The sequence below is a fragment of the Astyanax mexicanus genome, chromosome 24, assembly GCF_023375975.1.
Source record: "Astyanax mexicanus isolate ESR-SI-001 chromosome 24, AstMex3_surface, whole genome shotgun sequence".
Classification (NCBI taxonomy): Eukaryota; Metazoa; Chordata; class Actinopteri; order Characiformes; family Acestrorhamphidae; genus Astyanax; species Astyanax mexicanus.
Window position 1 is genome coordinate 12,143,441 of NC_064431.1, and position 17,352 is coordinate 12,160,792.

Genomic DNA, 17,352 nt, shown 5'->3' on the forward strand with positions numbered 1-17,352 from the left:
CAGATCTGTCCTCAAAGATAAATGTTACTAAAATATAAAACATATTTTTTAAAATAATTCCACGTGTTCCTGTATAGCTTTAACGACTTAATTATTAAATTTATAATGTAAACAATCATAAAAAGAAAGAAAACACATTGAATAAGAAGAGGTGTTTACAAACTTTTGTTGGGTACTTTACATTTACGAAATGGATTTAATATACTTATTACATGTTAACATGTTAGGGCTGTGGCTTGCAAGTATTGTTTTAGTAACTCATAACATGATCAGGATGTATCATCAGATATTAAGGAAACATGCTAAATTTAAGCATTGAAAGCAGAGCTTGAGCCAGTATATCTTATTTGTGTGGTACGTCACGTAAATCTGTGTGGGTTAGCCTCCAAATCTGCCCACCACCATCATCCCAGTCCCATTCAACACCCAGGGTTGCCAGGTATAGATACAAACAGTGAGCTACAGTCATGAAATTTATCTGCTGAACAGGTAATCAATGAGCTTCAGTAAGGTTTGCTAAATGGGTAATTTGCACTATCACTCACGTTATAGAGCTGGGCATTTGGGACATTGAAACATATATATTTACTGATCATCTACAGAGTATGCTTGCCACTGTGTGTTAATCTAGCATCCCGCCGGAGCTTTGCAGAGAAGTGGGAGGCCAGAAAAATCTATCCAGTGCTTGGAAATTAGACTGCTGTAGTCATTCACATAGTCACATTTTTTACTGTTTGTTCCTTTGACATTTTGTAATTTTAAAATCTTTTACTCACAATTTTTATTAAAATGTATATATGTTGCTGTGAAGCTGATTATACCAATCTTTCTAATCATGAAGGGAAGACAGTATATTTACTTACGCAGAACTTTTACAATTATATTTTATTAAATTATACATTACTGTGCATTCAGTTTTTTTTAAATACCCAACAATCAAATCAAATTCCTTTATGGTGTATTATCCTGTTATTCAGACAGTAAAACTAATAGTAAAAAGGCACTACAAGGTTAAAGTCAGCGCGCACAATCTTTTTGGTCGACCAATATAGCTTTACTCTTGATTGTAAGAAGACTGAAAACACACTTTTAACTTATAAACACATATCTCAAAGAATATAACCTCTTAACTGCACCAAAACAAGGCTGGCGCACAAAATACTTGTTACTCTCTATCACTTAAATACATTAGTATAATTTACAGGCACACAGTGCTGTTAGTCTCATAGTAACCTACATGAAAGCCTGGCATCAGGGGGCCGGTTATGGTGTAAAATTTCATCATGCTCTATTAAATGTGGCCGATTTAGATTCTGTAAGTGGCAGTAGACCAAGTTCCACTAGTGACCAAATAAAGAATGTGGCCAGAGGCAGGCCGCGGCAAGGAATATTTAATACCATTATGATCATGGATGTACCACAAATATAATTACTTGACTTCATGTCTATGGTCCTAAGACAATTTATCACATAATGCAAATCAAAGGACTTTACTTTCTCTGTTTGTGAAACCACACATTTCCATTCATTTACCCTGATAATTTCCAACCGCTCTTTTGAGACATATACCTAAATAGGTGTTTATTTATGACATCACAAAACAATTAATCTAAATTGGCCAGAGTAATCTCCATAAACACTGAAATGCCAAACATGGGATAGCAATATGTAAACTGATTATAAAGTATTGCTTCATACATCTGTATAAGTTGTGAGGTGTTATCTTGTAAGTGAGGCTGAATACTGGCCAGTGTGCTCATGGTAAGGCAACAATAATTATGGGAATTGCAAGAAGGCCTTGTAGGTGCCAGATGAATAATGGGACATTCCATTTCTGAAGTTGTGTTGTCATTTAACATTCCTTGATCCACAGTATCATGTGTTTACTAGAAATATGGCAAAGAAGTCAGTTCCTGGCTCAGTAGACTGCTCAGTTGATGGTAACTGTGATTGGCGCGGCCCGACTAGACTCATCATGTCCACATTCAGTCCGCTCACATACCTTTCCCTCAGGTTAATGCATCATCCTTTAGCTTGGGAAACAATACTAGTTCCGGTCCAATAACATTGTATAGGCTGAAGTGATATTTTCCTTTAATCCTTCGTTCAGTATAGTCTGACTTACTATTCTGTTAATTTTTGTGGAGGACTTTCTTACTTTTTATTTGCAAACATGTGAAAAATTGATTGAGTTATAATTGAATGTAATTAATAAGAGTGGTTCTAGTTAACCAAAAAATATCAAAAACGATCCCCAACACCTTTCAAAACAAAAGTCCTGTGATAACTGATATGGATTAGAAAAAAAAAAGTATTCTTAAACCACTGAGTGATTATATTGTAAGGACTTTGGGGCAAAACTTGTTTTTGCACTAATTGCTATGGTACAAAACTGTAGATGCCTCAGAATGAACGGAAACATGTAAATGCTGCCCCCTGGTGTTTTTTTACAGGCCTGACTCATTGGTTTAGCTCTGTTGCCAGCCCTGCCTACACACCTAAATGACCTGAACCTCCCTGTAAAAAGGCTAATAATGTAAATGGAAAGGCGAGTTTAAACACTAAACGCTCTGAGCTGGCCGGGGCAGCACCAGTTTTAAGGCCAGGTCAACCACACAGGCAGGCATGTAGGAGATGGGGATCCAGAGCAGCTTGGCGTCCCAGCCGGCACTGTAGCGGGTCCGTGGGTGAGCGGATGTCAGCGCATGCTCCATGCAGTTGGTCACTTTGCTTATATCTGGGTCACAAATAGCATTCATGATCAGCCTCTGGATCTTGATGTCTGGACGGAGAAGGAAGAACATATAGGGAAAGCACATTTAATCCTCCAGTATATATAAAAAAGCTATATAGAACACTGAAGAAAACTTTAAAGTTATATTTCCTGTGCAATAATATTTAGATTTCAAAATATTTGTTTAAAAATGACAAATATTTCCTATTATAAATACAAATCAGAACAACTGACAGAATAATACTTAATTAAATCATAATTCAGCAATCCATCTCAATCGATGTATGACTTACCAAAATTCTGAATATTCACTCTCATGTTCAAATTCCAATCTATTATCAGAGATTTTTAACTTTAATCATTCAAATGTGTATAAATATATGTGCTGCAGATAACAAAACAGGATTTTGTTCAGTATATTAGCAAATATACTTACAATTATCAAGGTATTTTTCTCCATAACTCGCTTTTACTTCAGGTGTCAGTTGGTTCCACAGCCGATGAAGTTCCTTTTCTATTGGCTCCAGGCTGGTCACCTGAGTCTTGAAGAATCCAGGTTCAATTATACAGACGTTGATCCCGAAATAGTGAATATCCCTCCTGAAAAAAAGACAAAGATTTCTTTATTGAGCACAATAAGCTTATATCTTATCATATTTCTTATCTATTTAATGACGCTAATGATCATAATGAGCTTTAAAGGGTCCATAATTCATGTCATCACTCTCACACACAAACTACTGTATATGTCACACCTAGCCACCATTCCACTGTCCTGAGATCAGCCTCTCCGGATTACTGAGACTCCACCCTCACTCACCTGAGACATATTGGCTAATTACAGTTGTGTATGTGTATATATATTGGGACTCTAGCTCTGTTTCTCTGCGAGATATTGCCACTCTGTGACTTTATTGAGCGTTATTCATCCTGTGTTTTGGTTTTCTGGATTTTTGACTATTTGCCTGTTTTTTCGACTCTGATTTTTGCCTCGTGTTTTTTGTCATTAAAGCTTCTCTGCATTTGCATCCCATTACCTGGTCTGCGTGTTACAGTATATATCTCTTTTTTTTTTGCTGTTTTTGTCTTTTTGACATTATGACACAAGTAACATAAAATAAAATTAAGATGATGTCCAACCAAACAATCAAATCAGTGTAAGGCTAAAACATTGTACACTATGTTTTAGCAGACATGCATTCAAAATATGTTTTATGTACCCTGTAGAAAACCACTAATGGTTTTGTCTTTGAATGCAATCATATCTTTACAAATATGCTGCTCAAAAGTTTAGTAGAAAACATTTATCCCTGGACAGTAAAGACATACATACTCCAACAAAAGCAGGATAAACCCTTTTTTAATACACTTGATATTTATGATGAATGGACTGATAGAAATGCTCTTTTATGAGCTTTTGGCATTTATTGACAGTTAAGAAGGTTTTTGTTCTTGTTTTGTTTCTGTTATACAGTAAGCCTTGTATATGTAAATGACCAATGTTCCTTTTGGTGGTGATGTATTGGGTCTCATTAAAAAGCTGTCCAGGGACTTCCGTTATGGCTCTATTGGAGTAAGACGTGCGCGGGAGTCTTTCCGCGCATTAGTCTCATTTTCTTTACCGCATTTTTATTATTTTGTGTGTACAGACATTATTGGAGTTTCCACAATGCCAGAGGCTAAACAAAGCATTACAGATACATCAGATTTGGAGGATGCTAACATTCAAGGTGGAGCTAGTGCTCCCTGCTCTGGCCCTACAGCTAGCGGGGAACTGCTGCTCTGCTAAAAGAAATGCTAACAACCACCATTCGGGAGGAGATATCCACATAGGGTTGTCACCTGTCCTGGTTTTTTCAGGACTGTCCTGAAAAAAAATGGTTTGTTTAGAAAGTGTTTTATATTCTTAAACATTGTTAATTATTTTATAGTAGATGAAAGTCATTGTAAATTATGTTATTGTTTCTGGTCTATTCCGACTTAATGAGTGTGCTGTACAAAGCCTGGTTTGTTGTTTTTGTGTGTTGCTTTAGGCTTTATGTTTAAAAGAAAAAAATCGTTTGTTCATAAAATGTTTTATATTCTTATACATTGTTAATTGTATTAGAGTAGACAGAGTAACAGATCTATGCTTCTTCAGTGTTGCAGCGTTAATTAACGTCATTCTGATTGGATTTCGCTCATTTAAACAGTCCAAAAATGTTTTTAAAAAGCTTAGATTTAATGTTCTACTTACTATTTTTTTTTTGTTTAAACTGAGCTGGGGCTCACAAAAACAGTTTATGGAGCGGCTTCGGTCGGGCAGGTCGGGCTGGATTTTTTGGGCTGGATCTAAGCTGTACTGCTGCTTAGTAATGCTTTAATGTTACAGTTAATAATCTGTCAGTTTGCCAAAATGCCTTAAAATGGTCCTGGTTCTGCTAAACCGAGCGCTTATATGCTGAAAGAGCTCTGGCTCTGTGCTGCGTTTGTCCTGCAGTGTGAGCTCCTATGTCGCAGTGTGTCAGTACATCGCAGGCGATGCTCATGCACAGTGTCCACCTGGCTTTAGGATTTATACAGAGAGGTCTGGTTTATTTTACGTCTTTTTAAACGCTGTATAAATACTTCACAGTGTTTGAATACTTATGGAAATGCCATCAGTGTGGCTCAGTGACACTAAGATTTTCTTTTTATTTGAGCCAAGTGTAAAGTAGAATTTTATTAATTAACTGCGACATTTACTCTGAGAAATGCTGTAGTGCATTGGTAGACATACATAAACTTTCTCATTATTACGAGATATTTATTTCAGAATTACGACATAGTATGTTGTTTAAAAAGCATAATAGCTCATAAAAAGGAGATACTTTATCATAATTACGACATACTATGCCGCTTTAACGACATAATAACTCATGAAAACGAGATCGTTTCTCGTTATAATAACATGTTGAAGATTTTTTTAATGTCAGCAATACGCTTCTTTACCCAGCTAGCATTTCAATGTTGAATAAACGTAAATGTTATGGTTGAATCAAGGTTGAATCAACTGTTGATTTTGAAAAGTGAATCAGCGTTGATATAGCAACGTTGTTTCAACATCATACGTTCACCTCTAATAAACCATGGCTCACTAAAATTAGAAAATCCTATGGTTAACGAAGTGTTAACAATAAACTTACCTTACTGCAGTAAAGCTGAGTATAAAGAAAGTTACCCACCACTACCAATCTGACTCAACATCTGATCTAATAAACACTACAACATGAACATGATGTTAAATTAAAAAGCAGTTACTGCAAATAGAAGTAAAACCCTGTTTCATTCCTCCAACCATTTTAAAAAATAAAATGGTGATGAAATGTAAAATACTGATTCAAAAGGCAGAAGGTTAAAGACATTATGTTGATTCAACGTCCTTCCTGCACTGTGGGCAGTACCCGACACAGCTACTGGACTGAAGGTCTGATTTCAGCTTGACAGGTTTTTTTGGAGTTAAATGCAGCTACAGCAGATTTGCGTCCATCTTAACATAAAAAAGTTCAGAGAAGACGGGTGGGGCAGCTATTTCTCACTCAAATTTTTTGTGCAGCTCTCGAGAAGTAGCAGTTCTAATAAGCAGAAGTGATTTTAAATTTATTTAAAACATTATTTCTCTTTTTCCAGACTTAAATTTATATTATCTTATTATGGGGAGTGATTTTAATTGTACCATGGACCCTGATCTGAAACAGATCATCCAAAAAAAGTATTTCTCAGAATAATCTTAAATAAGCACTAAAGTCCTTTCTTGTTTCACATGGTCATTCAGATGTCTGGCGCTAAAACACACCAAAATTGTGGCGCTTTAACTCCCTCCTGCTTTCAGATCGCGATTTTATGAGGCATCTTGCTACTAATATTCAGGGTTTTTTTTCATCAATAACACTTAGGAGGTCTCCGCTTCTCTGGTGTGGGAAACCTTTAAGGCAGTGATTTGAGGCGGCACTATTTCCTGTCTCATGTCAAAATAAGCAGCGAAAGGAAAAATGACTGAAGTTCACTGACATTCAGCAGTTGGATACACTCTTATTCCTTATTCCTCAACTCCATGCCTCACTTAAAGCAAATGGACATTTTTTAAGGATCTCCCAATTAACACAATTAGTGTATCAGATACAGCTCAATTAGATTTATCTATAACCAGAGATGAAATCATTTTAGCCATTCAGGCTATGCAGAGTGGCAAGACTCCTGGCCCAGATGGCTTCACTATAGAATTCTTTAAGAAATTTTCTAAGGATCTCGCGTCTGCACTTTTGGAAATGTTTAATGATTCTTTACAAAATAGTGTACTGCCTACTACCCAACGGCAAGCGACTGTTTCATTGATTTTTAAAAAAGATAAGAACCCTCTTGATTGCGGCGCATACTGCCTTATCAGTCTCTTAAATAGATGTTAAAATCTTATCAAAAGTTCTTGCCAAACAGCTTGAGACTGTTAAAGGATACTGATCAAACAGGAATTGCTAGCCATAGACTATCCTTCTTTAATATAAGGAGAGTCATAAACATTCTCTACATCTTAGCTCTGTCTCCACCTTCAGAAGTTTTTTTTCCCATATTTTCTCCCCAATTTTCCTAGTGATACCCCAACACACCAGGAGGGTAAAGACTAACACATGCTTCCTCTGACACAATTGCTTCTTTTCAAGCTGCTGCTGATGCAGCATTGCCGAGTAGCATCATAGCACGCTTGGAGGAAAGCGCAGCGACTCGGTTCTCGCTCATAGTGGCAACGCTTTAGACCACTGGACTCAGCTCCCCTAGAAATGTTACTTTTGTTAGATGCTGAAAAAGCCTTTAAACGTGTGAAGAGGAAACATTATCTTTTACACACTGCATATATTTGGTTTCGGCCATATATATATATTGTGGATTAAACTTTTGTACACATCTCCTTTAGCGTCAGTGCGCACAAAGGTGCTCTGCACGAGTTTCTTCCCTCTTCATACACGTCAGGGAAATCTTAATTGCTAAACCTTTAGCAATTGCTATTCATATACTCTCTGGAATTCAAAGAATTACTTATGGAGGATTTGAACATACAATTGAGCATACAATTCCCCTGTATGCGGATGATATGGTTTTATTTATGATTGAAACAGGGGTTTCCTCACCACAGTGAATTGTTCACTATTAATATTTCAGCTGATGGATTGCCTCAGAATGCCTTGCCCTTTTGTATTATCTCTCATAGTTTCAAATATCTCTGTGTTACTTTGACCTGTATCTGGCGCCAATTTCTGCATCATTTTGGTCTTCAGTCCCCATCTACTAATATAACTATAGATTTTGCCTTTCTTAATTGGCATAAAACTGGTATCATGAAAATTCAGGAGCTGTATACTGATTGCAGTTTCACGCCGCTCTGAACCAAGTTTCTTTTTCTCAAATCTCATGTTTTTAAATTCTTACAAATTTGTAACTATGCAAGAAATGCTTTTGCAAACTTTCACAACACTCCCTCAAAATCACCCCTTGATGTATTTTGGAAGCATTACCTCTACAGCATATAACATGTTATTTGCTTTAGTCCCTGCCCACAGATCAAAGATTTTACTCCTCTCAGTTTTCAGTTTTACTCTATTGAGTTTATTTATTATTATCTCATGTAGTATTTTTCCTATTGTAATGTTTTGTTATGAGTGTGGGTAGCAAGTGAAAGGGTGGGTAAGGGTTGGTGAGGGAGAGTAGGTGGGTTTGGTAATTCATGAAAACATTTGTAAAAAAGTAATGTAATTAATCTCTGCCCTGTGTTCTTTTTCCATCTTGCTAACCCAATAAATAGAATGGTCAAAAAAGCTGTCCAATGTTAAATGTACAGTATAGAGCAGCTGGATAAGTTCAGACTGGATTCCTTTGGGATTTGGGGCTAAACTGCTGTATGCTGAAGTGTTTATTTACTTATGTGTGGATAACTCTGCATAACTTTATGTGAACTGTGTGGAGCAGAACATTCCTTTTCCTGATTTATGTGCTCTTAAGTTGACATTACCTGAGGCAATCAGAGAAAGATTCCACTGCGAACTTGGAGATGCAGTAGCCGCCTCCATTAGCTGCCACTCTGCCCAGCACTGAAGCCACATTGACGATCCGGCCACGGGCTTTTTTGATTAGTGGAAGGAATTGTGTGGTCATCTCAATCACACCATTCATGTTCACCCTCAGGGTGCAGATGTAATCCTCATTCCGCATCCACTCAGAGGGACCCATGGGTAAGGCCCGGCCAGCGTTGTTTACTATTCCCCACAGACCTACCAGAAACAGAGACATAGCAAGGTCAATAGACTCATCTGTATCTACACCCTTATTTCTAAAACTGTATCTACACCGAGGACAACTGTTAGCATCACATCTAAACTGCCCTAAACACTCCGAGCCTGGCTGCTATGTCTGTTAGCATTGTGGCTAAACTGTCCTAACCCTGCAAATCCTCACGAAAGATTAGCTTTTCTATTCATCAAATTTTATAAATAATTTTAAATGATTATCTCCATCTCTCTGTATTGTTTATATTAAGACATCGTAATCTTTTTTTACACAACTGCAGTTCTATGTCGTATACTAACCTTTATCTCCAACTTCTTTCTGTGTCCATTCATATGCTTTCTGAATACTGGCAGTGTTCGTCACATCCAATAAACATGTCTTCAGTTTGGGGCTCGTCACTCTTTTCAGGTCGTCTGCACCCTTTTCTGTTAGACAGCCGGCCAGCACGTTGAAACCTCGCTTATCCAGCCGTCTGCACAGTAGGTTCCCGAAGCCGGAGTCGCAGCCAGTAACAAATACGTACTTCTCACTGATTTTGTCGATTTCCTGACTGTCTCGGATCAGCCATATCAGTGCCCACAGCAACACGAACGCTCCAATGGCATACGTGGTCACGTTTTCCTTTCTGTGGGTAGAAGACAGAATGTACTGTATGCTGTTATAGGATGGTACAGATAATATACAGTTTAATCCTCAATTATATTGGAAAACTATCAATACAGATTAAATCAATCATTCAGAATTAGTCAACCTGAAATTTCATATCAATTAATAAACCATAGATTTTCACATTTTAATCAAGACCACATTTATTTTTGTACAAAGTAGTACAGTTTATTTCAGGAGAGGTGTCTTTTTTGAAAATAAAATAAACATTACTGATACAAAATGTAAATATAGTTATGTAACTATGTAATTACATTTAAATATTTTAAAATGGCAAGAATTTCATATTTAGAAACTACAGTATTTTTCTCCTAGATAAAGCATACCCCTGTGAAAAGGAAGTATACTTAAGAGCATTAAATGTAAGTTAAAGTAGGTAAAGAATACGAAAAGTGCATTTTTTATTTAATATACTAAATGAAAAAACACATTACATATATTTTCTCTGTATTTCCATAAAATGTATGTCTAAGAAATGTATATTTAAATTATACATTGTGTTGATAAGTAATGACATTCAATACTGCTTAAAAGGCACTTTAGTGCATTTTTTCAGTGTCATTAAGGTGCACAATATGTGCATCAATACGCAAAGTAGTACATTTACAATATACTGTGTATTAAAAAAGGTGTTTAAAAAACACATACTTAAATCTACTTAAGTTTGCAGAAGATATACAAAAAAAGCACAATTAATGCAATTTAATGCTTTGACATTATATTTAAATACAGCTTAATTACAAATAAAATATACTTAAGTTGCCATAAGTTGTTTCAAAATAGTACATTTAATATGTGTTAAGTCTGAATTCATTTTAATGCTAAAATGTACTTTACCATGTTAAGTCTACTTTTAAAAGAAATATTTAAATGCACTTTTATAAGGGGAGCCTAAACCATCTGAAGCAGATAGACTAGCTTAGACAGTTGACCAACATGGAGCTCTTCTACCAGTATGATCAACTTAAACAAGCTGGTTGCCAGACATGACCAGCTTGGCCACACCCAAAGGGGTGGCATGCCTCTAACGATAAATGAAGTCAGACCCCGCCTTTTTTTCTATCTGCAGAGGAGTATAAAAAATAGCATTACAATAAGAGTGATAAGAAGAGAGAGCACCATCTACCCACACTGAGAGAACATGGCACAATATGCTCTCTCTGGCTGCTGATGAATGGAGTGTGCAATCCTCAAGCAATAGTGTATCTACGCAGAGATGTTGGTGATCCCCGAGTCTGTGCAGTAGAGACCAGAGGAGGGAGAAAGACTGTGGAGAGACAGCCTACTCATTTAAATAACCCCGCCCCTGAGGGCTGCGTCCACAGAGCTCACACTAGAGGTCTGCGCGGGACTGCTTTTTTAAACCCGCTCCTGCCCACTCTCGGGTGTTTTTGTCCCGTTACCGCCAGCTCCTGCCAAAAATCGCTTCCTTTAATCCCGCGCCCGCCCGCCACATATACATTTCTGTGGCTCCTGCCCCGTGGTCCTTATAGGAATTGAATGAATCACATTTAGTGCTTAAAATTTACTGCTATTTTTTCAGGTGAGAACGGGGGTGAGGAGGTTGTGTGATGGTGTGCTGGCGGAATAATTCAGTTGAGAAAGATCAAATGGTCAGGTGCTCAAGCAACCTCGGCCCCCCACTCTGCACGTGCTGAAAATTTCCCGTTGGTGTGTGTGCCAGTCCATCCTCCGAGAGATTTTTCTTGAGGGTTTTTTGTTGCTTGCATGGGAATCATAGCGTGATTATTATAATTTTTTTAACTATTTATCAAATTGCGGGAGCGGGACTACATGTTAATGTAGACCTGCTCCCACATCGCCTGGATTGATTAAACTCCCGCTCCTGCCAATAATAATTCAGTCCGGCGCCGCAACATATTCTGACAGGTCGCGCGAGTCCCGCGGGGCTCCCACGGGAGTGGAAACCTCTAGCTCACACAGTCTATGTTTCCACCCATACAGTCATTGGTCCCACCCCAGCTAGGTGCAACCCAGCCCTTTTACAATAACCACACCTTTTTGAATAGAGAATTCTGTGGGGATATAAAAATTGTACAATATAAGCAGAGGTTACACTGGCTGTTGCAGTTAAATAATGAAGGTAAAATTACAGTATATTGAAAAAAACGTGATTGAAAGTTGTCTGTTTTGCCATTGAAACCTATGGGGATGGGTGGGGTAACACAGCTTTCTGCAACCCAACAGCAGGGGGCGCCTGACCTGTGGTGGCTTCACTTTAAGATATGATGCTCTGTCCAGCTATATACAGTCTATGTATCTACCAGCTTAATCAGCTGGTTTACCAGTAGAGTCACCAGGATCATGGAAGATCGAATTTTTATCATTATGAGTGTTGTGGTGTCTATGTTCCTACCCTATATACTCGTAGATTTGTTCCATGTCCATGGTTGGTCCTGCTTGATAGAGGTTTTAAATGGTTTCTGTAAAACAGATCATAGAAAAATAATTGAATCAGTTAAATCCAGTTGCAAAGTAAGATAAATTAGTTTGCAGTATCAGAAACACTTGAGCTGTGGCCAATGGTACTGCCAGGCAGAGTACCTAATTAAAATCATTCATCATTGTGGTTTATTTATGACTAATACTTTGTAAACTCTGGTGGAATGTTCTAGTACAGCAAGGCACACATATGTACTCCATCATTCAAATGAACACAGGACCACTGCTCCACAGCTTAAAACTGGGATCACATCTGGCATTAGGCAGTACGCCAAGAGGTTCATGTTTACTGACTCCAGAGAGTCTTTTTATTCTGGTAATTCAGGGGATATAACACTTACAGTTGTTGAATAAAGCGTTTATTAAAAGTAGTGTCCACACATATTTGAATATATAGAGTAGATTATGTAGTCACATGAGTCGTACATGCGTAATTTTAGAGAATAAATCTGCAGTTAAGGCTCTTACAGAAACAAAGAGGCATTGGTATGGGTGTAGAAGTTGCAGGAATGTGGTGATTGTTTTCTCCACAGCAATAAATCCAGCTCTAGTACAGCTTTGGTAAGCCTCTCGCAGCTCTAAAACTATTATCTTCACGGCTTACAAGCGTAAAGAATGGCAGGTGATTCAGATCAACAGGCAAGATTCATAACATGCACTTTTTATGTCCAAATATTTGTAGACACCCCTTCTAATAATTGATATAATTCAGCTACTATAAGTGGCATCCACTGACACAGACATATGTGCAAATGCACACACACAGCTAAATCCTAAGTCCCTGTAGACAAGTATTGCCAAAATAATAGGACTATAGAATAGGAGCAGCTAAACAGGAACCTATAGGAATCATAAACCCATTGGTGCCATGCCAAATGCCAAGGGTGGGCTAGATGGGTATAAAGCTCCCTAGCATTGAGTTGTGGAGCAGTGGAACTGTGTTCTCTGGAATGATAGGGCTCCATCTAATACTTTTGGATTGAATGAGTTGGGGATTTGGGGATGCTAGTCATAGACTATATATTTTTTTAAATGGAAAATCTCCATTCAGAATGCTGTGTAGTCTAAAATTAGGCCCTTTAAAAAGGAACAAACATTTTATTGAAGGTCTAGAGCAGTGGTCCAAAGTCCTGTTCCTGGAGAGACCTACCTGTAGACTTGAATTCGACCCTGATTCCCCCCACCTCATACAACTAATTACTGCTTTCAGAAATTCTATAGATTGGCTGAATGAGGTGGGTTGGACTGGCACGTGTTGAAGATGTTTAGGAGGGTTGACGGCCACTGGTCTGGAGGATAGCTAATATAAATTTAGCATTAAATGGTAAAGCTACAAGAATGAGGGTTCTAAAGAAATTTAAAATCCTGAAAAGGCCTACAGTATAGGATTTACCAATCCAGCACAATAATATTTAACAGAAAAAGATACAGAAGAAAACTTTGAGAACTTCAAAAGAGCTCTCAGACCTCAACCTGCTCTGGCCCCTTAACATCCAACATCTGTGTCCAATCTACTGTTCCACCACAGGAATTCCACTCAGGGCAAAAGGTTGATATTAATTACAGTTAAAATGGCCAATACATGTCCTACCTGTTCCCTTCTTAGTGGAAGTTTTCCTGCTGGTCCTCAGAGTCACGTCCAGTTTGTGTGATGTCTTGCACCTGCTGGCTCTGAATGAGAAAGTCTTAGAGAGAGCTTTATCCCTTCCCTTTATCCCTTAAGACCAGGACCACTATGTGTAATCTCCAAGCGGAGTGTAATGCTCCTTATTTATTAGAGAGCGAGAGAGAGAGAGAGAGAGAGAGAGAGAGAGAGAGAGAGAGAGAGAGAGAGAGAGAGAGAGAGAGAGAGAGAGAGAGAGAGAGAGAGAGAGAGAGAGAGAGAGAGAGAGAGAGAGAGAGAGAGAGAGGTGAATGGCTCAAGGAGTTACAGAATCAACAAAACTGTAATAAGGCCTTATGTAACACCGTTTTTCCTCAGTTCTTAGTACAAACCTAACATACCACAGAATCCTTTGACTTACTAATCCAGTGTTATACTGACTAAAACAAGTTTGAACTTGTTTTCCAGTTAGCTTCATGTGAAGATTTAGGCCTTGAGGCCTCTAAAGTGGAGTTCTGTCTAAACAAGTATTTTGCCTAAAATGTAAAGAAAAATGTCATCCCTGTGCCACAAGCCCAATGCATGATGCATCCACCACCATGCTTAATAGTTGAAATGTTCTTTAAATGAAATTCACAAAACAATTTTTCTTAGTGCAACTGTAAATTTCTGCAAGATTTGATTTCAAATTATATCAGGCTTCTTAAAATTTGTTTCTTAAAAATATTCTAAGGCTAAATAATATGGTAAACAGGATTTTTTTTTATATAAAAGTAATAATACTGCAGATGTCAATTGACATAAAAAAAAAAAACTTACACTAAAAGGGTAAGCATTATCCTGCTAAAAAAAAAGGCCAGTTGGAAGCCCTGCCATAAGAGGGAACATGTGGCCTCAGGATGTCCTGCACATGTCCTACACATTCAGGATTCAACGCTAAAGAAGAATCTAGATGGCAGTCAATTAATGGTAAAGACCATCCAGCCAGTCTAATGATGCACTTCCTCCCAAAGATTCTGTCAGCTGGGCAAACTGTGTTTCAGTCTGTGTTTCACAAACTGTCAACAATTTTGCACCTACCCAAAGGTTGCTCCTAGCAGCCTCTAAACATTTCCTATAGCTTCGAATTAGAGTCTGGCTTCTATTTTACTGGTTTCTCTGCATGAATGCTTTAGTAGATTTTGAGCAGTGTTTAGTGTTTAGGGTCGTTGTCTTGTTGAAGTATCCAGCCCCAGTGCACTTTAACTTTCTCACTGATTCTTGAACATTGTTCTCAAAAATCTGCTGATATTGACTGAAATCCATGTGACCCTAAACTTTAACAAGATTCCCAGTACCTGCACTGAACACACAACCCCACATCATGATGAACCACCACCAAATTTTATTGTGGGTAGCAAGTGTTTATCTTGGAATGCTGTGTTCTTTATCTGTCATGCATACCACCCTCCAAATAACTCCATTTTAGTTTAATCAGTCCACAGAACCTTTTTTCAAATTTACTTTCATTTACTTTCTTTGTATATTTATACTTACTCCTACGCCAGACAGCTCTAACCAGTCACACACAGCGTGATTGCGTGGTTCATTGATATGCATTTTGGTGCGTTTAGGTTTATGTCTGTGTAAAACCAAACCAAACAGAGGGAGAAAACTTTCCAAGTAAACAAACTTATCAGCTGATCCAGACCAGAGAAACCAACTACAGGTGTGAAAATGTCCATAGATTTTTCTTGGCCTGACACTGTGCCTGTGATATTGTCAGTGAAGATGCAAAGAGGGAAACTTGCAATTGGCTCCTTAACCATTTCTCAGAATTGGATTCACCTGTGTATGTAGGTTAAGGGTCAATGAGCTTACCAAACTAATTTTGTTTTTTAATAATTAGTGCAAAATTTGTTCAAATCATTAAATTTATGCACCTGCCTTAAAAAATAATTATTTTACACTTTCTGTAAATCCTAAAAACTTCACAAATATCCCTGGTTATCAGCTATATGACATTTTTAAATTAAATTGCTGAACCAAACCAATAATGATTGTATTTGTAAAGCGTCCTTAGGTTTGGGAAAGGCGTTATATAAGTTGAACTTGTTGCATGTTGCAACATTCTGCATGTTTTTTTACAGGAGGTGTAGCAGTGCTCACATAGTCGAGGTTGCATTCTGAAACTGTGTGTGGATAAGGCCTGTAAACGTTTACAACAAATGAACACTCAAGGTCAGACAGCTGTATTCCCATCCATAACAACAGAAAAACACATTAATAAATAAGGGTGCAGTGATTTGTGAGGTACTGTTTTCCAAAACTAAGTTTGACTCCAATGGGAGCCAACACCATGATGAAGATCCTGCGTGGTTTCCAGTTTCAGCATTTTAAAGACTGTGTTTGAAGGCAGGCCATTTCTAATAAAAGTGATTAAAGTACAATGGTTCACCGTATTTACGGGCCTGAAGTTTCCAGACTCTCTATGTATTTACTGCTGAGATAAATAGGTTGCTGGTTGCTATTTTATGGTGGGGCTCTTGATTATTTCTTTTTGGAAGAAAGTAAAAAGACATGGAGTTTTATACCATTTTAACATATTGCATTTCATAAAAAAATACATTTACATAATCCATAACATATTGAGCATATTCCAAATATACACACACAAATGACAAGCAATAATAGACAATAATAGGTGCCTATTACTGGAACAAAAGAAGCAAGAGGGTCACTGCAACAAACTGCAAGCCACCATTGCTTTTGTTTGCAGTAATGTCATGAATTAAAAACCTGAATTTCTGAAGACTGTAGTCGTATCATCTTTAGCCACAAAGTGTGGTATCTAAAGCCAAAGACTCAGATAAAGAAGAAATAAGCATGACTACCGAACCCTTAAATGTCCACTAAAGGAACTAGGTTTTGTTCTGGAACTGTTTTTGGATAATTCACATCCACATGTTGCATATTGTAGCATTCTGAAATTGCTGACTCTCTTTTTCTTTTAAAGAAAAGTGTTTAATTCCAACTCTGTAGGCCCAACGTAATACCACGCCGTCTTAAAACTCCTGAAAACGCTCATGCCACAGTAAAGCCTGTTATGAAAGAGTAAGCCTGTTTTAGAACAATGCTCTCATTAACCTGAAGAAAGGAACACGTCACTACTACCAAACATGGGCTGTTACAGGGCAGGCTGAGGTGTGAGGTCATGAGCTGTAAAATGTGACAAACTTTTCTTCATTGTTTCTATGAAGAAATTGTGGATTACACTGGGAGCAAATTACACAAGCTGTCTGAACGTGGCCTAAAGTAAACCAGTAAATGAATTATTAGTTTAGTGACATCATTTCTGTTGTAATTCAAGTCATATTTAAGAACAATTTTTTTATTTTTTAGTAATACTTTTTATTAAAAATCAGCAGGAAAAGTGAGAAAATAAGATAATTCTGTTATTTGGCAGTGGATTATAAACAATAATATGACTTAAGTAGGTTAATTTTAATACCAATAAAATTAGTAGAAAAAAACATATAAATGACTATGTCATTTGTCAAATATCATAAATAGTATGACAAATGTTCTAACACAAAAGAGTGTGACAGCAGAA

General features: G+C 37.5%; 1 protein-coding gene across 1 annotated transcript; it reads right to left on the minus strand.

The window, feature by feature from the left end:
• Positions 1–1,446: 1,446 nt before the first annotated feature.
• On the minus strand, positions 1,447–13,915 carry rdh5 (retinol dehydrogenase 5 (11-cis/9-cis)). Its single transcript, XM_007229579.4, has 6 exons — positions 13,749–13,915; positions 12,072–12,138; positions 9,328–9,653; positions 8,754–9,012; positions 3,171–3,334; positions 1,447–2,782 (listed from the first exon to the last, which is right to left on the minus strand). Exons 2-6 carry the CDS (start codon positions 12,101–12,103, stop codon positions 2,562–2,564), a joined length of 1,002 nt encoding a protein of 333 aa, XP_007229641.1. The 5' UTR covers positions 12,104–12,138; positions 13,749–13,915; the 3' UTR covers positions 1,447–2,561.
• Between the last annotated feature and the right edge of the window lie 3,437 nt (positions 13,916–17,352).

Bases quoted from the DNA above. Each gene is read 5' to 3' on its own strand.
- rdh5 (XM_007229579.4), bottom strand. From the start codon at position 12,103: ATGGACATGGAACAAATCTACGAGTATATAGG. The intron at 9,654-12,071 runs GTAGGAACATAG...TTCTACCCACAG, and splicing joins CAAATCTACGAGTATATAGG to AAAGGAAAACGTGACCACGT. The intron at 9,013-9,327 runs GTTAGTATACGA...TGTTTCTGGTAG, and splicing joins GAAAGAAGTTGGAGATAAAG to GTCTGTGGGGAATAGTAAAC.